Here is an 18,736-nt window from a genome sequence, read left to right as displayed (position 1 = left end):
TAGAAATCAATCTTTAGCCTTAACAATTGGAACCCTAATTTACAGTAAACCTCAATTACATAGCACATTAGCTTTTTCCATTTATTCGATCCATTAAGTTCTTCAATTTGTTTAAAGAAGAAACGAGAGACGAATAGAAGTTTAGGGTCGAATATCCCCCCTCGACTATTATTTAAGTGTATTATCTTCGGGTATAACAGACAATTAATAGTCTTAAAACAATATAATCCCAAATCAAATCTCTTTCTTTGTGTTTTCAATTTTGTATTAGTTTTCTCTAATATTTTAATTATCTTAATCACTCAGACAGAGACGGGGATGAGTCGGGGATGAGTCGGATGACCCCTCCAATGGAAGGAAGAGTCGATGACGACGATGAGAGGTCCCTTTTGAGGGTGTAAGCAACGAGCAGACAAGCTAATCGGAGGGCCCCACCCCTGTCTTATTGGCCCAACCAGGGGCCAACATTTGTCAACTACCACCACATATTTTTGTTCCCCTCTCTCATATCTTCTTCCTCCTCCTCCCTCCTCCTTCCTCCTCTCCATTTTCTCTATTTAAACCACTTTTGTCCCTAAAAACCACCATCAAGTTCAAACCCGCCACCACCACAAGTCTTCCAAACTTCTTCAAAGTCTCTTCCAATTTCAATCACTCCCACTCTCTCAGTCTCAACCGCTTTAAGAATTTAGTCGATAACTATCTAGTTTTCAGTTTCAAATATTCCTTGTTTTCTGCATGGACATGGAAGCCAAGGCGATTCCAACAAGGACGAGGAGTTCTAGTTCGAAGGTTCGGCCATGGGGACGGTGTTCGAAGCAGATACGAGAGCAGCGGGCGCGGCTTTACATCATATGGAGATGTAGTGTGATGCTCTTATGCTGGCATGAGTAATTAAGAGGTTAATTATAATCATAATTAGCACTGGTTGGCCAAGTTTGAGATTACTCAGTATTAGGGTGACTAATTAACCATAGGGGTATTGTGGTTTTCTCTGTATAATAATTAGGCAAAGGTGACCACTTTTTGGATAGATGGTAGGTTTAATTAGTATGTAGACAATTAAAGCTCCAAATGTCTTGATGAACAGAAATTTTTAGGATGCTCGGAATACAAGATGGTACACTATATGTTATTATATAAGTAGAGAAAAGTTTTATTTTTCAAGTGTCTTTCTACTTATATAATGACATGTGTTGTAACACTTCGTGTTCCGAACACACTGAAAAAATCTCTCATATTTGACATTGTAAATATATGATAGTTTAATGTACTCTTATTTTCTTAGTTTGTTGATAGTAATGATCATTCTATATATTTGTGTGAAAAATACTTGGCTCCTTACCTTTTTGATACAAAAATATATTTACACTATGAAGGTGAGAGAGCAAATTGGTTCCGATCTCATTATTCACAAGATTCAAATCTAAATTTTTTCATTTACAAGTACAAGTAAATATTACTAGACCACGTTATATGTGAGGATTGAGAGACAAACAAATGTTCTACTATAATTTCCACGACTAGCACAAATATTTGAGTCCAAATTCAAGAGTGTCACAAAAAGCATAAGTCATGGTGCCCGAAATTTTTTCCTTTGGAAAAAATATATTTGGTATCAAACTAACCATCTATCTGAGTTGAACCTCGGACTTTTCAAAGAATAAAACCGTTAGACCATTTATTATTTACGTGCCCAAATTGAAATGTTAAACCTTACTATCATTGACTGGAGTCAAAACCGACCAATCTGGCAATGTTTCTAATTGCTGAATGTGTAAGAAAATGATTTGCTTATCCCCAAAAGCCATTTGACTTCACTTTTTCTTAAGATTAACCGGATGTACATTCATTAACCATCTGGACATTTTAATTTATAGCTCTCATATTTTTGAACCACCAACAGTGTTCCAGAAATATATCTCTGTACATCACGTGTTATGAGATAAGTGAATGTGAGTTTTTTTATTCAAAGATCCCATACTTTTATCGCACATAATGTACTTGTTCATATCTCAAGTACACTTAAAAATTTCTCCACCAGCACACCATCATCATGCATTGTTTGGCTGAATTGAGTTCGCCAAAATCACATAATGACGAGATTAGTCAACGGAACTGGACAGATTTTTTCATGTCACTTTCGTGTGTCGCACTATAAGCTTCTTAAAATTCATACAAGCAATTTTGGATATGTACGCATCAACAATAGTACTCCATTCTAGTACAACTTCAAAATTGAGTTTTTATCATTAATAATCAAAATTTAGCCGTTAAATTTATAAATATAATTTTTTATAAATAATTTCAAATATATCCAAAATTCTACTTAAATATACCCATTTTCCCTCAAAATTAAAACCTAATTACAACTAAAAGCCAATTGTCTTTTAAATTGTATTCATCTTTGTTCATGAGGAAGGGAGTGGCAAATGGGGATATTGAAGGCCTTTTGGAACAAGACGAACACCATGAATGTATGTCGGCTGCACCATTGTGAAATCAAAACACATTATAAATATAAAAATTGAAGTAGAAATTGATATATTAGAATACATGGGGAGCAATCAAAACAACAATTAGATCGATAAAAAGTGTGTTCCTCAAATTAATATTATATATGCATAATACCATGGAACCGTATACTAGAGATTTCCATCCAAACGAAGACATGAAAAATTCTATTTTGAAAATATGCAGAAGTTCCGGGTCTATGAAATTTACAGAAAAAATATCAGATGATTATCATGCAAAAATATACAGTTTTAGGTGTTCGTCAATTAATATATGAAGGGTAAATTACCTAATATTCCCTCATGTTTGAGGTTTATTATAACCCCATATAATATCTTTAAAACATTTCACTTTCATAGCTCACGTATTATTTTATTTCAAAATAATACCTTCCTTAGATTTTACATTCATTGGTTTGTTAAATGCTGACGTGGCTGCCACATTTGTACTGGTATGGTTGCCATGTGGCAAAAATAATAATTTTTTATATATTTAAAATATTATAATATTAACCCTATTAAAAAATAAAAAACCAGAAAAACCCAAACCCATAAATCATTCCCCGCAACCCCACATCCCACCCCCACCCCCTTACCCATCTCTTCCTTCCCGTCCGTCCATCCCTTCCACCCCTCCATCGCCTCCACCTGAGCACCCTTCAGCGTAGGTCCCACCTCGACCTCTCTCTCTCTCTCTCCCTCCCTCTCTCTCTGAGAAATCCTTCCCCGCAACCCCACATCCCACCCCTACCCCTTACCCATCTTTTCCTTCCCGTTCGTCTATCTCCTCCACCCCTCCATCCCTTCCACCCGAGCACCCCTCAGCGTAGGTCCCACCTCGACCTCTCTCTCTCTCTCTCCCTCCCTCTCCCTCCTAGAAATCCTTCCCCGCAACCCTACATCCCACCCCCACCCCCTTACCCATCGCTTCCATCCCATCCATCCATCTCATCCACCCCTCCATCAATCCCTTCCACCCCTTCATCCCATCCACCCGAGCATCCCTCAGCGCGGGTCCCACCTTGACCTCTTTCTCCCATAAATCCTTCCCTGCAACCCCACATCCCACCCCCACCCTCTTACCTATCTCTTCCTTCCCGTCCATCCATCCTAACTTTGACGACCTCCTCTTCTTCGACCCTTCCAACCTCGACCTCTCCTGCCTCGCCTCCCCTAACCTCCTGCCATGTTTCTCGAGTCCGACCACTCCTCAGAGGGCCAACCACCTAACCCCTTCTCCTCGACCCCCAAGCCCACCGCTTCCTTCGGTTCCACCGCCACTGCTGCCCACCTTCAGAGCTTCTCCGTCAACTCTGACTTTTTCGACGGTTTGGGCAGGACTCTCTACGAGTTTGGGGGTTAGGTTATTAGGGTTTCGGAGTGGGGATTTTGTAAATGGGTTGGTTGGTGGGTAGAATTAGGTATGGAAGTGCTTCAATGGGGATGAACCGTGGGCTGAGTGGTGGATTTTGTGAATGGGAGTTACAGAAAGGTGAGGGGGAAGGAAGGGGATCTGGGTTCGGGTTTTTCTGTTTTTTTTTTTTTAATTTAAATAGGGTTAATATTATAATATTTTTAATGTATAAAAAATATATTTTTTGCCACGTGGCAGCCACGTTAGCATTTAACAGACTAATGGATGGAAAATCTAACGGAGGTATTATTTTGAAATAAAATAGTTCGTGAGGTATGAAAGTGAAATGTTTTAAAGATGTTGTATGAGGTTGTAATAGACCTCAAACCTTAGAGGTTATTATGTAATTTACCCATAAATGAATTTGACAAGTTGATTGCTCATTCTCTTTTGGTTCTTTCCACTTATTGGATTGGAATATATGGAAATAATCAAAACCCCTAAAAAAAATAAAAATAAATAAGAGTAGAAGGAAATCCCATCCGTATATGTGAATTGAACAATTACTAGGTATAGAGAGAAAAAATCCCAAGAGCTCAAATGCGATGAGGGTATTTTAGTCTTTTAAAGTTTATTTTTGGCTATATATGATATTTTTTTTTTAAAAACTGATATTTTTGAAATTAAAGGTCAAATTCTAGCTATATTTAATAAATACTCTTAAAAATTAACCAAAAAATACTTGTGTGACTCACCATTTCCACATGGGGCCTAGAATTCGGAGACGACATTTGGAGGCGACTAGGAGTCATTATTGGAGATGGCGCAGTCAAGAGGAAGCAAGGGAACGATCCTAGCAATCCCATGGTTCTTGAGGGGTCCGCTAAGACTGTTTAGTGAGCCCGTTAGTCTAGGCAAGTGAGACTTTATCCCATTAAAGTTAGTCCTAGTGAGAAACAAGCACTAGACTACCTTACCCTTTAATCTAGTCTAATCTAGTAAGAGCTAAAGTCAAACAAACACACCCTTAAGGATAAAATCATTCCAGTATTGGCCGTCAACAGGCCCAGGAACATTTCACTGTCAGGAATAAAATATGTGTACATATATAATATTCTAATAAACTCATCAAGTCCAAATTATGATTGTTTTGAGGACAAGGATTGTCTGCCCTCCACTTCCGATGCCTTCCTCGTGCCTTCCTGTTTGTATGGTCACGGTTAAGTCACGTCAACATTTTATATTATTTTTTTTATAGATATAATAAGACAAAAATAAATAGTAATATAAAATATTGACATGGCTTAATCGTGACCACACAAAATAGAAGGGCACGGGGAGGTCACCGGAAGTGAAGGGCAGACAATCCTTGTCCTTGTTTTAAATCTCCACTATACAAAATCATATAAATACTTGCAGGCTATAGCAAAATATATAAATCCTCCTTAATTTGAAACAAAAATTGCATCCGTCTTCGAAGTTGATCCTGTTCATATTCACGGCATATGATACGCAGTAGAAGGCTTAGACATCCAATTCTTCGTCGAAGACGACATCCCATCCACCGTCGATAAGTTCCTTTTGATCGGCCTTGGTTCTTTCCCGTTCGAGTATGCTTTTTGGTGATAGGCCGTCAACTGAAGGAGCGGGGCTTGCCTTCTCTGGCGACTTTGGTAACTCAAGTCGTTCTGGAACTAAATCGAATGCCACGCTTTTCATGGATGAGCCTGAAGAAGCTAGGATGCAGCTCGTCTGGCTCGAGGATACTGACTCGCTTAGCGGAACCCGCTCATCAAACTTCTCTTTCAGAAGCCTGACATCGTGACAAATAACAGAAATTTCTCCTCTGCACATGTATGGAAAGACTATTATCGTCTCCTCAAACGCATAAAAACGCATGCTGCAAATAAAAGCATTGAACAGAAACAAAATTCTCGAGGAATAAATAAATTGCAATAGAACAAAATATTACCAGATAGCGAATAATTTGAGGTATCGGATTAGATTGCGACATAACAGACAACTAGGAGATGAGATTATATTGATAATGCTTAAAAAGTAACCTAATTCATTTAGATGTGGATGATTTAAAATTGCTGGAGGAGACAAGATGAAATAAAAAGGGTAACTTTACTATATCTAAGGTTAACTGCAAAAACGATCTCAACGTAACTAAAGTTCCTCATACACATATATCAAGTCTAATATAAGGCAGGAGAGGATGCAAAATTGGTAATGGAGTTCTCCGAAATCAAGAGCAATACGTACTATACTTGCAAGTTGCTTGGCATCAGCCACTTTACATAGGTAATAGAGACCTCGATGGTCTAAACTGTAAACCAAACTTTAGAGCTTATAATATGAAAGCAATGGAGACAAAATCACTTACTGTAGCATATCAACAATGCGGCCACGATCCATCAGAAACTCCCGTAACTGCAAAAAGAAAAATTTGAGTAATTATATTATCGGTTATCTTAACTCCGCCTATGTCTTACATGGCCGGTCCCAAGCCCGGATAAAGGAGGAGGGGGAGGGCGTCAGGTAGTCGACAGCCGGCACTCCATGATCACGTCGAATCCTTATGAAAATGAATCCAGAACAAAATCGCGCTAAAGCTAGGGCGTCACCCGTAAGTGGCGCGCTGTGTGGCCTGAGCACAGTGATAAGTGAGCAAGGGTCGCTGTATCTCCATCGGCACCCGGATGCAGTGTTAAATGAGCAAGGGGGCCATAGAAACTTCTTTTCGAACGACTCCACTCAAAGTTGTTTGGGAGCATATGCTCCTATCAACTTTACCCGGGACACACAAAAGAAGTACTTTGATCCTATTAGACGGGGGAGGGTGAAAAAGCTAGGACAGAAGGGTAGAGTTCAAGAGAGCAAAATGCGTTTAGGAACATGGAATATAGGAACCTTAACGGGAAAATCTATGGAAGTAGTGGAAGTTATGGTGAGGAGAAGGATAAATATTATGTGCCTACAAGAAACTAAGTGGGTTGGTAGTAAGGCAAAGGATCTAGAAAACTCAGGGTTTAAACTTTGGTATTCGGGCACAAATAGAACGAGAAACGGTGTTGGCATCATCGTGGACAAGACCTTGGTACAAGATGTTGTAGATGTCAAGAGGGTAGGAGATAGAATCATGGCAATCAAGATTGTAATAGGACAAGAACTTATCAATGTGATTAGTGCGTACGCACCTCAAGTAGGGTTGGATACGAGTTCGAAGGAGAAATTTTGGGAAGATCTTGGAGACTTGGTGCAAGGAATTGCTCAGACGGAGAAGTTATTTATAGGAGGAGATTTAAATGGACACGTGGGCATGGAGACAGGCAACTATGGAGGTTTTCATGGTGGCCATGGTTTTGGGGAGAGAAACGAGGATGGGGAAGCTATCTTGGATTTTGCAATGGCATATGATCTCTTCTTAGCCAACACCTTCTTTAAGAAGAGAGAAGAACATGTGATCACCTACAAGAGTGGGTCGTCAAAAACACAAATAGATTTTCTTCTAATGAGGAAAGGGGATCGTATAACTTGTAAGGATTGCAAAGTTATACCAGGAGAGAGCGTGGCTAATCAACATCGCTTGTTGGTGATGGATGTACATATCAAAAGAGTAAGACAAAAGAACAAGACTTGGAAGTGCCCAAGGACTAGATGGTGGAATCTAAAAGAAGAAAAACAAGCCATTTTCAAAGAGAAGGTAATCACCAAATGTGTGTGGGATAGAGAGGGGGAAGCTAGCCAAATGTGGGATTCCATGGCTAGTTGTATCCGAAAAGTAGCAAAAGAGGTATTAGGAGAGTCCAAGGGCTTTGCCCCACACCAAAAGGAATCTTGGTGGTGGAATGAGGAGGTACAAACAAAGGTGAAGGCTAAGAAGGAATGTTTTAAAGCCTTATACAAGGAGAGGACTGATGAAAATGGTGAAAGGTATAGAAAAGCGAAGCAAGAGGCGAAGAAAGCTGTCAGAGAAGCTAAGTTAGCGGCTTACGACGATATGTATAAACGACTAGATACCAAAGAAGGAGAGTTGGATATCTATAAACTATCTAGAGCAAGGGAAAAGAAGACAAGGGACCTAAACCAAGTGAGGTGCATCAAGGATGAGGATGGAAAGGTTCTTGCTACAGAGAACGCGGTTAAAGACAGATGGAGAGGTTATTTTCATAATCTTTTCAATGAAGGACATGAAATGAGTGCTTCTTTAGGGGAGTTGAGTAACTCAGAAGAGTGTAGAAACTACTCTTTTTATCGTCGAATCCGGAAGGAAGAAGTGGTTGTAGCTTTGAAGAAGATGAAGCATAAAAAAGCAATAGGCCCAGACGATATACCAATCGAAGTGTGGAAACTTTTGGGAGAGACAGGTATAACATGGCTCACTGACCTTTTCAATAGGATTTTGAAAACGAAGAAGATGCCAAATGAGTGGCGAATGAGCACTTTGGTGCCTATCTACAAGAATAAGGGCGACGTACAAAATTGCATGAACTATAGGGGTATTAAGCTAATGAGTCATACAATGAAGCTCTGGGAGAGAGTCATTGAGCATAGATTGAGGCAAGAGACACGGGTTTCGGACAACCAATTCGGGTTCATGCCAGGGCGCTCAACCATGGAGGCAATCTATCTCTTACGAAGATTGATGGAAAGATATAGAGATGGGAAAAAGGATTTACACATGGTCTTTATAGATTTGGAAAAAGCGTATGATAGGGTCCCAAGAGACATTCTTTGGAGGATTTTAGAGAAGAAAGGAGTACGAGTAGCATATATCCAAGCTATAAAGGATATGTATGAAGGAGCAAAGACTGCCGTAAGAACTCATGAAGGACAAACCGAAAGCTTTCCCATAACTGTAGGATTACATCAAGGCTCATCCTTAAGTCCTTACCTTTTTGCGTTGGTAATGGATGAGTTAACACGACATATTCAAGATGATATTCCTTGGTGTATGCTTTTCGCAGACGATATAGTGTTGATAGATGAAACTCAGGAAGGGGTAAATGCAAAGCTTAACCTTTGGAGAGAAGTGTTGGAATCTAAAGGTCTTCGCCTAAGCCGATCAAAGACAGAATATATGGAGTGCAAGTTCAGTGCAAATGGAGGCCAAAACGAGTTAGGGGTGAGGATCGGAGATCAAGAAATACCAAAGAGCGACCGTTTTCGTTACCTAGGATCTATCTTGCAAAAGAACGGAGAATTAGATGGAGATCTCAACCATAGAATACAAGCTGGATGGATGAAGTGGAAGAGTGCATCCGGCGTGTTGTGTGACCGCCGTATGCCACTGAAGCTCAAGGGAAAATTTTATAGGACGGCAATAAGGCCGGCGATGCTGTATGGCACAGAATGTTGGGCGGTGAAACATCAACACGTACACAAAATGGGTGTAGCGGAGATGAGGATGCTTCGTTGGATGTGTGGGCACACGAGAAAGGATAAGATTAGGAATGAGGATATCCGGGGTAAAGTAGGAGTAGCCGAAATTGAAGGAAAGATGAGAGAAAATCGGTTACGGTGGTTTGGACATGTGCAAAGAAGGCCTACTGACGTTCCGATTAGAAGATGCGACTATGGGACAGAGGTTCAGGGCCGAAGGGGTAGAGGAAGACCTAGGAAAACTTTGGAAGAGACTCTAAGAAAAGACTTAGAGTACTTAGATCTAACGAAGGACATGACACAGGACCGAGCACAATGGCGTTCTAAGATTCATATAGCCGATCCCACTCAGTGACTTGGATTTTCCAAGTCTCCAACCGAGAAGTTTTCCTCACTCGGGAAATTAAGGGAACACTACCCCAACCTACACGCTCCACTCAGAAAGCTTCAACATACAAGCTTTAACAAAAGAAAATTCAAAGAACTTAGCGAAGAAGGCTTTGGTGTATTTAACACAATACGTTGAAATGAAGGAAAGCTTATTTATTGATATCCCCGATAAGCTACAAATATGTACATATACATGAGTCAAAATAAGCACACAAGAGGGAGCCTTCACAAAGGTTGCTTAGGAGAAGTCTCAGCAGTCGGTAGAGCCCCAGAAAGAGAAGGCACCGGAGGGGGATTATTTGGAGCCTCAGTACTGGACAGAACCCTAGAAGGAGGAGGCATCAGAGGTTGATCATTTGGAGCTTCATTACGCGGTACAGCCCCAGAAGACGAAGGCAATAAATGCCTTTGGAACAAACCCACAAATCTCTGATGATCAAGTAAAACCTGACCATCAGTTTCCTTCATCTGGTCAAGCTTCCTCTTCATGTTTGTAGCATAGTCATGTGCGAGCCGGTGCAACTGTTTATTCTCATGCTTGAGCCCTCTAATCTCCTGTTTGAGACTCATCACTTCAGCCGCCAATGATTCAACTTGGCGGGTTCGAGCAAATAGGCGTTGGGCCATATTAGACACAGAACCTGCACACTGAACACTGAGAGCCAGCGAATCCTTAACAGCTAACTCATCAGACCGTTTGGAAAGTAGTCTGTTATCTTTGGGAGTGAGAAGGTTCCTGGCCACCACCGCAGCGGTCATATCATTCTTCATCACGGAATCCCCAACGGTAAGAGGACCAGTAGGGGAGACGAAGGATGGGCGCCATATGTTGTCTGGAGAAGGCGGGGCTGCCTCTTCAACAAGGTTCAAGTCAAAACGACGGTCGGAGGGGCCAGACATTTTTAAAGGTGTTGAAGAGAGAAGAGGTCGGACAAATCAAGATCTTAGAAGTGCAAGAATGAAGCTTCTACTGGTGGAGATTCAAGTGTGCTTTGGAACTTAATGCCAGCCCCTATAAAAATCTGCACTCGACGAAGCTTCAGAAATCGAAGAGGCGCCTGCTCAGAAATCGAAGAGGCGTTTGCTTTCTCAAAAGCTGGGCTGCTTAGAGATCACGAGGGTTGATCTCAGAAATCGAAGAGGCGTTTGCTTTCTCAAAAGTTGGGCTGCTCAAAGACCACGAAGGCCGATCTCAAAAATCGAAGAGGCGCTCGCTTTCTCAAAAGCTGGGCTCCCCAGAGACCACGAGGGCCGATCTCAGAAATCGAAGAGGCACCTACTTTTCCAGCCTTTTCCAGCCTTGTCAGCACCTGTCACACGCACACTCAGTTTTGCGGAAATTATGGGCATTCTGTCAAAGACTTCTGGGGAAGTAGAAAACACATGAATCTTACTGTTCAATCACCCACTTCCCACACGCAACAATAGCTCATGGGTACCACAGATAACTTTGCCAAAGTTCTCTGCCAAAGTTGAGCACGTGAAGCTTGCAGCTCCCACTACATCGCTCTGACCAAGAAGGGTAAAAGAATAGCAAAGAAACAGCACTAACAAAGTTTAGACCCATAAATTTTGAAGGTCTAGCTACCATATTATTACCCACAAGGGTAAAGGAACAGTACCACTGCTGGATAATTGGAAAGTCCCTGTGTGTCAACCTCTGTGCTTCGTGGCAAGGTAGACTAGCAAACATGCCCAACCTTTACTCACATTCGAGAAAACACTCCCAATAAGATTGCTTGCTCCAAAATCGAAGAGGCACCGTCCTCCGAATCTCGAGAGCCAGACTCCCAACATGACTACTTTCTTAAAAATCGAAGAGAGGGTAAAGGAACAGTACCATTGCTGGATAATTGGAAAGTCCCTGTGTGTCAACCTCTGTGCTTCGTGGCAAGGTAGACTAGCAAACATGCCCAACCTTTACTCACATTCGAGAAAACACTCCCAACAAGATTGCTTGCTCCAAAATCGAAGAGGCACCGCCCTCCGAATCTCGAGAGCCAGACTCCCAACATGATTACTTTCTCAAAAATCGAAGAGACACTGCTCCCCGAATCTCGAGAGCCAGACCCCCAGCATGATTGCTTTCTCAAAAATCGATGAGGCATCGTTCTCCGAATCAATCGAAGAGGCGCTCGCTTTCTCAAAAGCTGGGCTGCTCAGAGACCACGAGGGCCGATCTCAGAAATCGAAGAGGCACCTACTTTTCTAGCCTTGTCAGCACCTGTCACACGCACACTCAGCTTTGCAGAAATTATGGGCATTCTGTCGAAGACTTCTGGTGAAGTAGAAAGCACATGAATCTTACTGTTCAATCACCCACTTCCCACACGCAACAATAGCTCATGGGTACCACAAATAACTTTGCCAAAGTTCTCTGCCAAAGTTGAGCACGTGAAGCTTGCAGCTCCCACTACATCGCTCTGACCAAGAAAGGTAAAAGAATAGTAAAGAAACAGCACTAACAAAAGTTTAGACACATAAATTTTGAAGGTCTAGCTACCATATTATTACCCACAACTGTAAAGGAACAGTACCACTGCTGGATAATTGGAAAGTCCCTGTGTGTCAACCTCTGTGCTTCGTGGCAAGGTAGACTAGCAAACATGCCCAACCTTTACTCACATTCGAGAAAACACTCCCAATAAGATTGCTTGCTCCAAAATCGAAGAGGCACCGTCCTCCGAATCTCGAGAGCCAGACTCCCAACATGACTACTTTCTCAAAATCGAAGAGAGGGTAAAGGAACAGTACCATTGCTGGATAATTGGAAAGTCCATATGTGTCAACCTTTGTGCTTCGTGGCAAGGTAGACTAGCAAACATGCCCAACCTTTACTCACATTCGAGACAACACTCCCAACAAGATTGCTTGCTCCAAAATCGAAGAGGCACCGCCCTCCGAATCTCGAGAGCCAGACTCCCAACATGATTACTTCCTCAAAAATCGAAGAGACACTGCTCTCCGAATCTCGAGAGTCATACCCCCAGCATGATTGCTTTCTCAAAAATCGAAGAGGCATCGTTCTCCGAATCTCGAGAGCCAGATACCACAGACCACTTTTTCAAAGTGCTCTGACAGAGTTAAAACATGTGAAACTGGCAGCTCCCACTACCATGCTATGACCAAGCAGGGTAAAGGAATAGCATTACTACTTGTTGTTAGGGAGACTCCTATATATGTCGACCTTCATCCGCAACGGACAGGCAGACCTGCAAAAATGCTCAACCCTTCATCATATCTGAGAGGGCACTCCCAACGAAGCCTTTCGAAATACTCAGCTTTCTTTCCCCCCGATAATACCTTTGCAAACAAGCTATACTAGAGCAAGAATATCTCATATCATCAGGGTTAAAAGCAAGAGTATCCCATATCATGCTTTTTCCCTGTCTTTTCTTTTGGCCTTGTTTTTACCTGCAAGACAAGGAGAAAGAGAGCAATCAGTCAGCACTTGGAATCAAGCTTCCAGCCAGGAACTGACTGCCTGGAACCCCTTACCTGATTACTTACCTGGCATTGCTCTCGAGTACTCATCTTCAACATCTTATGTTTCCAGGGAAGATTCCGCATCTGCTTGAGGAACAGATAGGGCAAGTGCGAAGGATACAAGGAAGCATGTGGAGACAAGCGTAACAGCACACGTGCCGATACATTCATTACTCTGTCAAAAGCAAAAGTATCCCATATCAGCAGGGTGGAACGTACTCTAGATTTGATGGACTTGTTTTGACCCTCAAATTCTTCAGTCGGCCTTATACTCTGGAGGAAACCAGAAAACCCTCCAGCTCAGTTCAAGAATAAGCCTGTGGAAAGTTACTTCTTCAAAAGCAAAAGTATCTCATATCATCTCTTCTCATTTTTCTTCTCTTTATCCTTCATGCTGCTGCAAGATGGGGAGAAGGTGAACAATCAGTCGGAGCTCTGATTGCTTACCTTGTCTGTCACCTCTTTCAGCAGACCCCCTAGCTCGGCGACTTGGGGGACTCCTACTACATGGTTTGTATCGCGCTTGACCAAGCCTGAAACTACAAGTAAGCTTCAAGTGAAATTGATACATTACCTTGTGCATCTCCACCAGTTAAAGATACCACCCCTGGATGGAGGAAGAGTACTTCTAGAGAAGATGCCACATCTACCTATGAGACAGATAAGGCAAGTCAAGACGACACCACACTCCGATACTTAGAAGTTTCGTGATTACGAGATCATTCTCCCACAATATTTCCTAATGTCATTTGTACTAAATCATTCACTTGTACTCACTAAATGAGAGCTTGAACCTATGTACTTGTGTAAACCCTTCACAATTAATGAGAACTCTTCTATTCCGTGGACGTAGCCAATCTGGGTGAACCACGTACATCTTGTGTTTGCTTTCCTATCTCTATCCATTTATATACTTATCCACACTAATGACCGGAGCAATCTAGCGAAGATCACAAAAAGCGATCGTTTTCGCTACCTAGGATCTATCTTGCAAGAGAACGGAGAATTAGATGGAGATCTCAACCATAGAATACGAGCTGGATGGAAAGAGTGCATCCGGCGTGTTGTGTGACCGTCGTAGGCCACTGAAGCTCAAGGGAAAATTTTATAGGACGGCAATAAGGCTAGCGATGTTGTATGGCACAGAATGTTGGGTGGTGAAGCATCAACACGTACACAAAATGGGTGTAGCGGAGATGAGGGTGCTTCGTGGGATGTGTGGGCACACGAGAAAGGATAAGATTGGGAATGAGGATATCCGAGGTAAAGTAGGAGTAGCCGAAATTGTAGGAAATATGAGAGAAAATCGGCTCCGGTGATTTTGAACATGTGCAAAGAAGACCGACTGACGCTCCGGTTCGAAGATGTGACTACGGGACAGAGGTTCAGGGCCGAAGGGGTAGAGGAAGACCTAGGACAACTTTGGAAGAGACTCTAAGAAAAGACTTAGAGTACTTGGATCTAACGGAGGACATGACACAAAACCGAGCGCAATGGCGTTCTAGGATTCATATAGCCGACCCCACTTAGTGGGAAAAGGCTTTGTTGTTGTTGTTGTTGTTGTATATTATCGGTTATCTTACTTTAATATGTCCATGGTCACTGGAAATAGTTGTTACCTTCGAATTTTCCTCCGCCTGTTGTTGCAATATTTTCGACTCCTGAACAACTTTCTCCATCTCCGCTTCTTGTTCAGCAAGAGCTTTCCGGGCACATTCTTCCTTTTCTAGCTTGTCCTGCTCGGCCAGTCTCCTTGCCTCCGCTGCCGCATCTAGCCGTTCCTCAAGGGTTCCACGCATCTGCAATGACAAAACAAATAATGAACTAAGAAAAAGGATTGTCTTTGTATCAACTGCCCCACATCATTCGAAGACAAATATAATTGTTGCAAGTAGTCACAAATAAGATTTTCCAATATCTTTACTCTGTGAATACTTAACATCTTTTGTGATGATATTGTTTGATAAATAAATATAACGAAACAGATCATACAATTGTTGTTTTTGAAGAATACAATATGAAAAAGACAGCATAAAAATGAGGCAATCTAAAGATCAATGGAGAAATTAGTGAAATAGAGCATGCACCAACAGTAATGCAGTGCAATAAGCAACTCAATGAAGTGGAGTCAACCTCATTAAGAATCGCAAGTGATTTATCTCTCTCATCTGATAAGTTGAGCAATCGAGACTGAAGCTCCCTCGCTTCAGTTGCTAAAATTGCTTTCTCCCCAAAGACTTCTCCAGCATGCTACACAGAAAGAATATAACCTCAGTTATAATGCACCCTTAATTAAAATTAGCAGAACTCAGAATCCATTAACTTCAAACTTTAATCACATTTCACAAAATACAACCATGTCATTTGCGTCTTTTGCATGTGCCAACATCTGTTTAAGCTCCTCCACCTTGACCATGATATCCAAACCTCCCCTAGAAGCTTCCTCTTGAACAATATCCACCGCTTTCTCCTGGACCTCCACTTCTCTCATCATGCTGATGACCGATTCCATGGCTGAAAACAGGGTTTTCTGCAACATTGTCAAACGATTAGGAACTCTATCATCAGGGAGGAGGGAAAAAATGGTGCCACCAAAAACTAACTCCATGACAATGGTGGGTCAGCAAAATAACACAAACAAAACATTAAGAATATGCTTTCAAATATCATAACAAGATTTATTATCCCAAGATAATACATATTATTGGTAAAAAAAAAAACGAACTGAAGCACATAAACCAAAAGTCCAAATCCATGAACACGTTATCATTGGATCCTAACCCGAAATCAGATGGTACTTGTATCACACAGAGGAATTAAAAGACGCTTAAAAAAACCCCAACGAAATACAGAACATCATCACATAGAAAAGATTAAGATTATATAACTATTCTGACCAAATAGGGCCAGGTTTATTTAGAGTCTGAGAGAATTGAACAAACCAACAGTTAAGTTTTAAATTTATAGCAAGAGAATCAACTTCTGAATTGCAACCCTAAATCTACCAAGTCATAAACCCATTAGTACCTTGTTATGTTTAGAATCTTCAATGATCTCTTCCAGAACATCAATATTGCATACGCTGTTTGTGGCGGTCTCCTCAATGTCATTATCAACCATTTCCCTTGGAGAACAGTCTTTCTCAGAAGTATGATCCAAAGGACCAGATGCCTGTAAGTTGTCATCAGCAAGAAGAGGGCCTGAACTAAACTCTGGACGAATGTCACACTGTGGAGCATTGGGTGCATGTTCTGGGAAAGAAGAATCAACTGCCAATGATTCTACTTCATCATCAGCAAGAAGAGGGCCTGAACTAAACTCTGGAGGAATGTCACACTGTGGAGCATTGGGTGCATGCTCTGGAGGAATGTCACACTGTGGAGCATTGGGTGCATGTTCTGGGAAAGAAGAATCAACTGCAAATGATTCTACTTCATCATCAGCAAGAAGAGGGCCTGAACTAAACTCTGGAGGAATGTCACACTGTGGAGCATTGGGTGCATGTTCTGGGAAAGAAGAATCAACCGCAAATGATTCTACTTTATCACGTGTTTCATGGAGAACCGATTCGTAATCACAATTCACAGGGAAATAAAAACTTTTCCACTTAGGAAGCACATCAACCAAGGTGCCATTTACTGCATCTTTTTCAGGCATTGAAAGACTCGTCATGCCAGATGCAGACTGCTGCTGCCCAACTTGGACATCAAAATTCATACCCTTTACATCAGAAATCACTGCTTCACTTCCAGTACTTGTATCCGCATCTGATTGAACAGGACCATTCTGCAATGAGTCCACTTGCTTCACCAGCGTGGGGTTGCCATGAGAGGAACCACTTGTGTGATCATCACCAGCTGCCGGTCCAGGTTCTGGAACCCCTGATTCCTTAATTACCTGCTGGTGCATCAATAGTTTACCCTTCTCCTTCTGTTGAGCTGCAAGTTCAGCATGCAACATACAAATAAAAACCTTAGACGAAATACCAATTTAAAAGAAAAAATGGAACACTTTTGTGTTGCAAGTAATTATCAATAATTATGGAATGACATGAAAGAGGAAAAAGAATGTGGCATCAATAACAGAACAAATCCAGGAACGAAAGAAGGTTCTCTTGAGAAGCTACAGAATACCTGCTTGTACCGGTGGAGTCCCAGAACTCTGAACCTGCACAGGACTGACAGCCAAAAACGATTGTGTAGCCAAGTTAGGGAACTCACTAAGAACATCGAGGACAGCTGCATCGGCATCAAAGGGATGTTCAATAGCAATAGCCCTCAGAATGCGAAAATCAACCTGAGCCGAATTAGAAGAAATAATATGGATGGTCAGTTAGAGTCAAAAGTAAACATTTTAACCAAATAGACAACCCAAGCATCCTAGAACATACAGAATCAATTAAGTTACAGCCTTTACCTTAACGAAAAATCAAAGAAATCCATTTTTTCACCTATAATCTTAGGCAACACAATTTATGTATATTCCATAAAATCAAACTCTCAAAATCATTAGAATCTGCTGGAACAATATAAACTTAACAAAGATACAAAGGCGAAAAAAATCAGAATAGGTGTTCCCCAAACCCCAATTATTCAGATTAAATTCCATGAAATCATTTTCCAAATTGTTAAGCTTAATACCATGCAAGTTTGACAAGATTTATACATACGAAAATTTATAAAGCCAAAATATTTAAATGGAAAACATAATTACACAACATAACAATTTATAATTCAATCCCGAAATATATTTCGAGGTAAAGAATCATACCTGTGGAAAAACTTCCTTTAAGCAGCCAAAAACCGCATTGAAACCCATCTCCAAGAGCTACGATTCTGCATATTTAAAACATAATACAAAATTACAAACAAAATTCATCCACTTGAGAGCCCCAAAGCTGCATTTATATTTATCTTATAAAAATTCTACACGAAAATTAGGTCAAGATCCAAGATTATTTTTTTTCTTCAATTTCGAAACCCAATAATCTTCCGGATTAAACTTAAAAAATAAGAATTTTCATCGAAAACTCAAGAGAAATTCAGAGCCAATGATACCAAATTAATCATAATGCAAAAAACACACATGCGATGAAATTAAAAATCACAATCGCTCCGTTTGGCTGCCGAGAAAATAAGAAAAACTAAAACTAAAACTAAAAACGAAAGATGATTTTTTTCTTCATACAATTCAGAACCTAGGATTAAAAAGATCGAAATTTGCGAAAATTGAACACTTTCTCGGCGTTTCTCGTCCTTTTCTCGGCAGCCAAACAGAAAAAATAAGAAGAGGAAGATGAAAAGACTGACCGTTTAGGCAGGGGAGAAGAGAAAGTTAGAGTGGGAAAGGTGGAAGGTGGAGGAGAAAAAGGTTTTGTGGTTTTTTGTTTGCGTTCGACTCTCGGGAATTAATAACTCGGTTTAGGCTGGGATGGGCCGGACTCGGCCGAGTTGACTTGACCCATGCAGCTAAGGAAACGGGTACACTCGTTAATTGAGCTAGTGTGCGAGGGTGATTTCGTCAATTTGAGATTTTTTTTTAAAGAAATCTAATGAAAAAGCTTGAAAATCTTGAGTTTTAACAATAAATACAAAATAAATGATAA

At 41.1% G+C, this 18,736-nt stretch overlaps 3 protein-coding genes across 5 annotated transcripts; 1 reads left to right on the top strand and 2 right to left on the bottom strand.

The window, feature by feature from the left end:
- The first annotated feature begins 522 nt into the window (after window positions 1-522).
- On the top strand, window positions 523-1,330 carry LOC108174586 (small polypeptide DEVIL 14). The gene has a single exon (XM_017335721.3). It carries the CDS (start codon window positions 739-741, stop codon window positions 892-894), a length of 156 nt encoding a protein of 51 aa, XP_017191210.1. The 5' UTR covers window positions 523-738; the 3' UTR covers window positions 895-1,330.
- A 3,564-nt stretch (window positions 1,331-4,894) lies between these two features.
- On the bottom strand, window positions 4,895-18,579 carry LOC103449032 (uncharacterized). Of its 3 annotated transcripts, none has more exons than XM_008388300.4 (9): window positions 18,441-18,572; window positions 17,902-17,966; window positions 17,265-17,427; window positions 16,159-17,069; window positions 15,488-15,661; window positions 15,265-15,381; window positions 14,751-14,930; window positions 6,257-6,303; window positions 4,895-5,713 (listed from the first exon to the last, which is right to left on the bottom strand). In XM_008388300.4, the coding sequence occupies exons 2-9, from the start codon at window positions 17,947-17,949 to the stop codon at window positions 5,392-5,394; spliced, it is 1,962 nt and encodes a 653-aa protein (XP_008386522.1). In that variant the 5' UTR covers window positions 17,950-17,966; window positions 18,441-18,572; the 3' UTR covers window positions 4,895-5,391. The 3 variants fall into 3 exon arrangements, with proteins under 3 accessions (XP_008386522.1, XP_070664412.1, XP_028945029.1); XM_070808311.1 differs by lacking the exon at window positions 18,441-18,572 and adding an exon at window positions 18,319-18,436; XM_029089196.2 differs by lacking the exon at window positions 4,895-5,713 and having other exon boundaries at window positions 6,257-6,348; window positions 14,715-14,930; window positions 18,441-18,579.
- Window positions 9,871-13,418, bottom strand: LOC139189384 (uncharacterized). The gene is made up of 2 exons (XM_070808316.1): window positions 13,156-13,418; window positions 9,871-13,059 (listed from the first exon to the last, which is right to left on the bottom strand). Exon 2 carries the CDS (start codon window positions 10,543-10,545, stop codon window positions 9,871-9,873), a length of 675 nt encoding a protein of 224 aa, XP_070664417.1. The 5' UTR covers window positions 10,546-13,059; window positions 13,156-13,418.
- Window positions 18,580-18,736: the final 157 nt, after the last annotated feature.

The sequence above is a fragment of the Malus domestica genome, chromosome 11, assembly GCF_042453785.1.
Source record: "Malus domestica chromosome 11, GDT2T_hap1".
Taxonomy (NCBI): Eukaryota; Viridiplantae; Streptophyta; class Magnoliopsida; order Rosales; family Rosaceae; genus Malus; species Malus domestica.
Note: the sequence above shows the minus strand (reverse complement) of the source record. Positions and strands in the feature narration are given on the sequence as shown.